Source organism: Spermophilus citellus, assembly GCF_964194105.1.
Source record: "Spermophilus citellus genome assembly, chromosome: 2".
Lineage (NCBI taxonomy): Eukaryota > Metazoa > Chordata > Mammalia > Rodentia > Sciuridae > Spermophilus > Spermophilus citellus.
In genome coordinates this window covers 241,581,851-241,591,760 of record NC_138183.1, presented here as the reverse complement: position 1 = coordinate 241,591,760, position 9,910 = coordinate 241,581,851, and the positions used below count along the sequence as shown (strand labels likewise).

Sequence of the window (9,910 nt, the reverse complement as noted above, 5' to 3'; positions counted from 1 at the left end):
GAAGTGATTTGAAAGCACAAACTATGGAGCCGAATTGAAATTCAAAGAAACAAAGCAGAGTGATGGTATTTTCAAGGTGCTGACTGAGTCAAGAAGGAGAAGCAGGAGACAGAGGTTAGTAGATTAACATGGTACTCTCAATATAAATCTTACAAGGAATTATGTAGGAGATATAAAAGGGAAAGACAGAGGTATGTCAGGTATGTCTTGAATATAAAAGAACAGAGTAATCAAAGTGATGCTTCCCATATTGTATGTTGTACTTGTTCATAAAATATTAACAATCATTTAGACATGTTAATATTATGTGTAGAGCACACTGCAACAGTTAATTTCACAGTTTGAGAAATTTCAGTCTAAATCATGACTATATATATAATATATGTATATACACATATATATATATGTATATATACATATACATATATATATGTATATGTATGTGTGTATATATATATATATATATATATATATATATATATTCTATCGTAAAGTTTTTATTGCAATAGTGACCAAAAATCTTAACAAGTTTCTTGTTTAATCTTCCTCATTTTCCACTGAAAACCAACCCTCTCACAAGTGCCACTGCTCAAATGGAAATCTTTTTGTTTTCTTTTTGTCTAATGAACAAAAGTCATTTTTTATACTGTTGTACTAAAATGTTAGAAGATTTTTCTGTAAGATATAAGATTTATGTAAATATGTTCCATTATTGCATTGTTACTGTGCTATGATTCTATGTTTAATTTCTTGTGTGTTATCAGATTTAACTGATAATTTTTTCTGACAAAATTTGTTGTCTGTAGTTCTGCCCTCAAGGAGGGGCATGATTTTGACTTTGAGTAGTTATGCATCTACTTTCTTTATGAGACATGATGCCAGTTTTAATTTGGAAATATGTATAATGTATCCTATTTGACATCCTGTATTTCTGAAAACAGTTAAAATATCAAAAATAAATATTAGTGTAAGTACTGTATGTTTTTTACAATTTTATGGAATTCATGGTATCTTCCAACATCAAAGTGAAGTGGCTTATTTTGAGCCATGGTTTGAATGTCTTTAAGATCCTTATGGAAAAATAAAATGAATATTTTTTACTCACCTCTTATGAGAATCTGCTTCAAGTTTGAGTTTCTGGACTGCAGCAATGAGAATCCATGTGTTCTATATACCTTGGACCTTGCCTCTGAGCACAGGTGGCTCTGGGATCCACATATTTCCTGATACATCTTCAGGGAATATGCCACCTAGGACTGGTTCCTTAACAGGGCTATCCTCCAGGAATTCTCTGTATACTTATTCCAGATTCTTTGTAGCAGTCTGAACCATAGACTGTCAATTCCATAATATCTAGGGATACAGTGATTAAAGTGTGTTTGTCATATCTCATCTCCAGATAGAGATTCATTATTGCAAAAATAGAATATATAGGAGCAGGAACTGCTCCTAATCAATCAAATTACAACAATCTATATCTGTAGGAGGCTTTTTATTATGCCACCATCTCTGTTGGGCTTTTATCCCTTGTCTTCAGCAATAGAATTGACATCATACTTATTTCCTGGAAATTTTCAGTATATGTTAAAAGAAGGACTTCCATTTCCCAAAGTGTTCTTCATTTAATACAATTATTCTTTTAATCTTTCCTTTACATTTGCATTTCATGTGATAAAATAGAGTAGATAAATCCTAGAGAAGAGTCAACCACAGTATTTTAAAGCAATGTTGTATGTTTGAAAATGATTATAAATTTTCTAATGTAGTAATGGAGTTTTTAAAATAATGAATATTTTAAATATGTGTATTTCATGCATGTACTGTCTAATGGAAATATTTAGAAACTGGTGCCCAGTGGAGAAATTTTCTTCTTTGTGGGTTAACCCGCTTTGGGCATGCACACGTGCACATACCCAGAGACACACATACTCACATGCACACACTGCACAGGATTGTCCTGTAGACTTTACTTAGAAGTGGAGATACAGGCCCCAATGACCTTTTTGTAAATGCATGCCCACTGCACAATAACACATACTTTATAAGAACATAAGGAACAAGCGCATCCAAAAAAAAAAAAAAAAGGTGGGAATACAAATGAGAAAAGAAGAATTCAAATTGTCACTATTTGCAGTTGGTATGACTCTATACCTAGAAGACCTGATACATTCCACCAGTAGTCTCCTAGAACTAATAAATGAAAAAGTAGCTGGATATAAAATCAACACCAAAAATCAAAAACATTTCTGTACATCAGTGACAAATCTACTGAAAATAAAACTAGCATAACTATCCTATTTACAATAGCCTTAAAAAGAAAACAACAACAGCAAAAACCTTGGCGATAAATTTAACAAAAGAGGTGAAAGACTACAACACATTAAAGAAACAAATTAAAGAATATCTTATAAGATAGACAGATCTGCCTTGTTCTTGGATAGGCAGAATTAATCACTGAAGTGAATAGGGAGCCTATAGAATGGGGGAAATGTTTACCACAAACACATTAGACAGAGCACTAATATCTAGGATATATTAAGCACTCAAAAACTTTAACACCAAAAATAAAATAAAATAAAATAAAATAAAAAATAACTCAATCAATAAATGGGAAAAGGAACTGAACAGACACTTCTCAGTAGAAGATATACAATCAATCAAGAAGCATATGAAAAAGTGTTTGACATCTCTAGCAATTAGAGAAATGCAAATAAAACTACTCCAAGATTTAATTTCACTCAAGTCAGAATGGCAGCTATCAAGAATACAAACAACAATTAGTGTTGGTAAGGATGTGGGGAAAAAGGCACACTCATACATTGCTGGTGGGACTGCAAAATGGTGCAATCAATCTGGAAAGCAGTATGGCAATTCCTTGGAAATTTTGGAATAGAACCACTACTTGACCCAGCTATCCCACTCCTTGGCTTATACCCAAAGGACTTAAAAACAGCATACTAGAGGGACACAGCCATATCAGTGTTTAAAGCAGCACAGTTCACAATAGGTAAATTGAGGAATCCACCCAGATGCCCTTCAGTAGATGAGTGGATATAGGGAAACTTGTATATATACACAATGGAATATTACTCAGCATTAAAAGAGAATAAAATTCTGGCACTTCAGGTAAATGGATAAAATTGGAGAATATAAATCTAACTGAAGCAAGCCCATGCCAAACAAAGGCCAAATGTTTTCTCTGATATGAAGATGCTTACTCTTAATGGCGATGAGGGAGGCGGAGCATGTGAGGAATGGAGGGACTTTAGATAGGGCAAAGGGGAAGGAAAGGAAGGTAGGAGTCAGGGGGGTATGAATGATGGTGGAATGAGTTGGACATCATTACCCTAAATACATGTACAAAGACATGAATGGTGTGAAAATACTTTGTGTACAATCAGTGACTTGAAAAATTGTGCTCTATATGTGTAATATGAAATGAATTGCATTCTGCCATCATGCATAACAAGTTAGAATAAATTGTTAAAGAAAAAGAAATAAAGATACAAGGTTTATTGATTTTTGAGAGTTGCTGTAATAAAATACCATGCAACTACAAAAAACGTAAATTTATTTTCTTACAGTTAGGAGCCCCAAAGTCCAAGATCTAGATGTCTGTGGGTTTGGTTTCTCATCTGCCACTCCTTGGCCTGCAGATGGCCACTGCCTGTGCTCTGGAGTAGCTTCTCCTTGTCTGTGTTTGTGTCTGGTGCATCTCCCTCTCTCCCCTCATCTCCTTGTATTATAAAGGAACCACATTTATTGGATTATTTCCCTTCTCCGTAAATATATTTAGGGTTTTCTATTAATTTATGCAAATTTGGGGAGACTATATTCTTCCCATTATCAAAGGGATTAATAATTAATTTAAAATAGAAGGGGGCTTTGCTAGCACAGTGATGACATTCTAAGATGGAATGAAAAACATAAGTCTTTCAAATCTCTCATCTCAGGTGAAAAAAAAAAGTAAAGACAGACATCTTCATGAGTAAACCTGCTCATGTAAACCTGTTCTGATGAGTATTACAGTTATTAAAATAGAGAAAAAAATCTTCTTAATATCATTATTCAATACATCCAAACACTGGAAACTAAATATATACTTTGGAAATTTATTTAGTAAAATATAGTCACAGACGAATGGATAAAAAAAATGTGGCATTTATACACAATGGAGTATTAATCTGCATTAAAAAATGACAAAATCATAGAATTTGGAGGGAAATGGATGGCATTAGAGCAGATTATGCTAAGTGAAGCGAGCCAATCCCTAAAAAACAAATGCCGAATGTCTTCTTTGATATAAGGAGAGTAACTAAGAACAGAGTAGGGACGAAGAGTTTGAGAAGAAGATTAATATTAAATAGGGATGAGAGGTGGGAGGGAAAGGGAGAGAGAAGGGAAAATGCATGGAAATGGAAGGAGATCCTCAGGGTTATCCAAAATTACATACAAGAGGAAGTGAGGGGAAAGGGAAAAATAATACAAGGGGGAGAAATTAATTACAGTAGAGGGGGTAGAGAGAGAAGAGGGGAGGGGAGGGGAGGGGAGTGGGGATAGTAGAGGATAGGAAAGGCAGCAGATTACAACAGACACTAGTATGGCAATATGTAAATCAATGGAAGTGTAACTGATGTGATTCTGCAATCTGTATATGGGGTAAAAATGGGAGTTCAAAACCCACTTGAATCAAAGTGTGAAATATGATATATCAAGAACTATGTAATGTTTTGAACAACCAACAATAAAAATAAATAAATAAATAAATAAAAAATAAATTATAGTCATGCATAGTGAATATTCTTTTAAAAGGATCAAGTTTTACTACATGATCTCATTTTTATGTGAAATCTGAAAACAAATTAAACTAACAAAGTGTGGATTGGCAGTCTCAAGGTGCAGGGGTGGGGGTATTTTGAATATTTTGAACGAAGAGGAAAAATCTTCAGTTATGGGAGACAATTAAATCTGTAGAGCTAATGTCCAGCATGTTGGCTGTACATAAGTTTACTCAGCCCAATACTTGACATTAAGCTAATAGCAGATACTAAATTTTCTTAACATACTACCTGAAAAAGTTTGCTATATGAGGTGACAGATATGCAGAAAAGACTGATCATGATAAACATGGCTTACACTTTATATATATATATATATATATATATATATATATATATATATATATACACTATTTTTCATATATTTATCTTTCGGTTTTAAGTGGACACAATAACTTTATTTTTATGTGTCTTGAGGATCAAACCCAATGACTCACACCTGCTAGGTGAAAGCTCTACCACTGAGCCACAAATCCAGCCCAATAATAACTAAAACATCTGAAAAATTAAATAAAAGTGTCATATTCTATTGTTTTCTGTCAACATACTAATTACATGGGTAACATTTGAAAAATGCTATTTTTTCCTAATTCGGAGTATTTTATCATCTTAAATGTTTCCTGAAGTCTTTTTGTCATACATTTTCCCATATCTCAAGCCTAAATTGCTTATGTTTCTCTTCAGAGATGAGTTGGCTTGTTCTAGAACATTATCTAAAAGGAAAAACCAGAAAAGTTTGTGTGATTAATGCTATTGAAACTTAGGCATTTGCTGCCTATTTGGGAGTTCATTTTATTCTATCACTGAGTAGTATGTTATTTATCCACATGCAATAGTTTAATTTTTATTTGTTGATGAGCAGTTAATTTTTTTCTTTTAAATTATTTAATACACAACATCAGTAACATGAGTGTATGTATATTTTTCTAGACATATTGTCATTCTCTGTAGGTAAAAATCCATGAGGGTAATCCCTGGAACATAAGTTAGTTGCATATTTAACTTTATATAATATTGTCCACCTGTTTGCCAAAGAAAAGTATTAATGCATGCCAATCAGCAAAGTAAGATAACTTCAGGAATCAGAGGTAGTAACTGATAATTAGTAGTAGCTTGAAACTGGGTCCTTGGATAACAGGGGATTTTTAATTTCACTTCAAAAATATGTCTAGGAGAGACTTTCTCACTGTTTTTGTAATTTCATTTTCCACATCACAAAGGATGTTGGGGACTCTTTGTCATGAGCTTAATGATAATTAATAGTTATAGTTAGATTTATGTTTTTCTATTTTTGTTATATTATCTCTTTTTATTCTTGAATTATAGGTGATAAATATAATTGTTGCTAAATATATATGAATGTTTGTATGTATATACACAATCATATCTTAATGTCATTGAAATACATGATATTCTAAAGACATATGTGTGAATATGTATACATAATACATACACATACTATATGTATAGGTATTACAAACATATTAAGATGGAAATATAATACAAAATAAAATGTAAGTCAGTGTGGGACTAAGAAAGATAAGTCAATTAACTCACAATCACACCCTACACCAAACATTTCTCCTGTTATTTTTTGTCTAAGCCAGAGGAAGATAGACTTTGTAAAAAGATAGACGGAATATGTTAACTTTAATACAACTCTGAATATATATTAATTATAACATTCCTATGTCTTTGAGTCTAATTTTTCTTAAAGCATTACAGTGTTTTTGTTGTAATTATTCTGACTAAATATTTAGTAATAATATTAAAAAACTCATTGTCAAAACACGATTATGAGTAAGGAGAATATAGGCATATAATGCTATCATATGTTTTCCAGTTTAATTCTTTGATATTTGCCAGAATTTATTCTTACAGTCCTATACAGGAATGTACATGAAGCTTTTTCAATATGTCTTTATGGCCAGTCACTAATTCTCAAATATAGCCTGGTTGTCCACCACATATTTAAGGTTGTATACAACAGATTTTGGTGTATGCTTTCAGATCAAGGAGTTTCCAAACATAAAGCAAAATCATTGATGAATTTATTTTTTTCCTCTAATGATGTAAGGAATGTAGATGAAGATAACCCATTAAAGTTCAATAATACCACAGTAAAAGATATGAATTTCACAAAATATAAAAGTATATACTCAGAACAAAGAAAAAGAAAAACATTTAAAGAATGTATCAAGCATATAAATCAAATTTCATGAAATTATATTGTATGTTGGGATTTACTTTTAAAATTGTACATAACATTACTTGGAAGCATTAAATCCTATCTATTAGTAGAATTCAGTTATTCATTACAAATTCATTAAGAAAAAGACAGGGAGTTTTAAATAGAAATATCAGTTCAATTTTGATAACTTATATAAAAATTACATTATTTTTCTGTAATTACAGTTTGTCAAGGTGCAATGATCCATTATATCAATTTGTTTCAGAAGAAACAAAAACAAAAGCCAGGAACAAACATGATCAGCTTTATTCCTCTTTTGCATATGCCTTTATTCTTTTTAAATTTGTTTAACTTTTTTAAACATATATCTGCCTGGACTCTGAAGAAATTTCATTTATTGTTTTCACACTGGTGACCAGCTCACTTGCAGGCAGAGTTATGGAATAGTATCTGTGTTTCTATGTTACCCTCACAACTTAATAACCTACAGTTTATTTTTTTATTTAATAACCTTTGCATCCTAGATCCTGGACCCTCTTTCGTTTTTCCTAGAAATACCTTTAAATTGTCAGCTCATTTACATAACTAAGATTACTAAGGTAATCATATTTTTCTCTTTATTTACCTACAAGTTCATAAACTTCGTTGTTTTAAGGGACGAGAATGGATTTGTCATGAATCTCCTTAAGGCGGCCTTCACATCCTTGTTCCTCAGGCTGTAGATCATGGGGTTCAGCATGGGGATCACCAGGGTGTAAAACACAGATGCCATTTTATCAGTGTCCAGGGAATGGCTGGTTCGAGGCTGCAAATACATGAACAGCAGAGTCCCATAGAAAACTGTGACTGCCATCATATGTGAAGCACAGGTGGAAAAGGCTTTTTTCCTTCCCTCTGATGAACGCATCCTTAGAATAGACCAAACAATGTTGAAATAAGATACTAGAACTACAGTCATAGAAAAAAACATATTTGTTGAAGCAGATACAAAGATTATTGTTTCTGGAATGTAAATATCAGAGCAGGACAGGGCTAACAGAGGGACACTGTCACAGTAAAAATGATTGATGACATTGGAAGCACAGTAAGACTCAGAGAATACCAAAGATGAAACCACAGTAGCTGTGGAAATGCTATACAGGTAGGTGAGAGAAACCAGCAGTTTGCAAGTCTGCCGAGATACCACCACCATGTAGAGCAGGGGGTTGCAAATGGCCACATAGCGGTCATAGCCCATCACTGCCAGCATGAACACCTCAGCTATGATAAAAACGAGGAATGCTCCCAGTTGGGTGGCACATTCATAGTATGAAGTGGTTTTCTTACTTACTAAGAAGTTGACCAGCATTTTAGGGGCAATGACAGTAGAGTTTCCTAAGTTGATGACAGCCAGATGTCGTAGGAAAAAGTACATGGGGGTTTGAAGTTGAGAGTCAACACTGGTGAGGGTGATGATGCCCAGGTTCCCCATCACAGTCAGCCCATAGATGAGCAGGAAGACAAGAAAGAGAGGAATCTGCAGCTCTGGAACATCTGAGACTCCTGTGAGAATGAACTCAGTCACCTGGGTGAGATTTCCAGGAGCCATGAGTGCAGTGGAATTCATCTGTTTGTAGAAAAATAATAATAATAATAATAATAATAATAATAATAATAATAAATAGTTACAAGGTTAAGAATTTCTTATAAACTTATTATATATAATGACAATTCTTTGGGTGAGATTTCCTTCAATTATGTGTTAGTCTTGCTCATTGATTAAAAATTTGTAATCATATGGAAAGTTAAAGTATGGTAAGTTATAAGGTAGTCCAGGATCATGGAACATTTTGAAGGTTTACTTCTTTGACCCCTAAAGCAGTTAATATTGTCCTTTGCTTGCAAACACTGGAAGCCATAATTCACATCATTTCTTTTTCATTGAGTAGGAGAGAGCCACCAGGAATTATAACAATAAAAAAATTCAATGATTCTTTGTAATCTCTTGATCTGATACTTCTTTTTTTTTCTCTTTCCCTAGAACAGATGATTCTAGGCCCTATCCTTTCCCATTCTGTGTATTCTGTTTGTCAATTACCATATTCAATTATTTAAGTCTGTTAACTGTTTTGTTTTCATTTTCAATTTTATTAACTCAGAAAAAAATATCTAGAGATATGATCTAACACCTACTTTTTAGATGACTAGTTTCCATTTTCAATCTTTAAAAAAAAAATAACAGTGTCATTTTTAACATTTTTGTAACTTGTTGACATGATGATTTACTTGGTATTTCTTCCTACCTTTCCCTTCTCATTATTCTTGTTTTCTTGTTCCAGAAGCTATATAATTCCTCCCATTCTTTCCACTGTTTTATTTTTATCATCATTTTTATTTATTACATTTACAACATTTTTTTATAATTAAAAAAAAATATGCTCTTAATTTTAGTTAAACCCTTTAATTGACCTTTTTCACAATTTGACAGCTATAGTGGTCATAGTAAATATTTTCATGCTATGTACTTGCTCTGATCATTACAGTGAATATTATCTGCCATGGAATAACATGCTATTTCATATTATTAAATGTTTTTCTAGATTATTTATCTTAAGAATGATCTCCCAAAGTAAACCAATTAGAGTCCCTTTCCAGTCCCTACTGACAAATGAATAATGTAAAATAGTAAGACCAGTCATGTGTTCTTACCTAAAGACTTGAAATTAAGTTCCTGAGAGTAAAGATTATATTTTGATAAATGTCTAAGCAGTAAAAACCTGGAACTGTTGACATTTTCTCTCCCTTAAAACATATAGAAAAAAAAGGTAAAAAGAGAAAATTATTATGCGTTGAAATAAATGAAATGACAAGACACAGAGAATCAGAAAAATAAAACCATAAT

At 32.5% G+C, this 9,910-nt stretch overlaps 1 protein-coding gene across 1 annotated transcript; it reads right to left on the bottom strand.

The window, feature by feature from the left end:
* Nucleotides 1-7,654: 7,654 nt before the first annotated feature.
* LOC308641865 (olfactory receptor 8J1-like) lies at nucleotides 7,655-8,617 on the bottom strand (the record flags this gene model as incomplete). The annotated part of the gene is made up of 1 exon (XM_081280448.1): nucleotides 7,655-8,617. The coding sequence occupies one exon, from the start codon at nucleotides 8,615-8,617 to the stop codon at nucleotides 7,655-7,657; it is 963 nt and encodes a 320-aa protein (XP_081136574.1).
* Nucleotides 8,618-9,910: the final 1,293 nt, after the last annotated feature.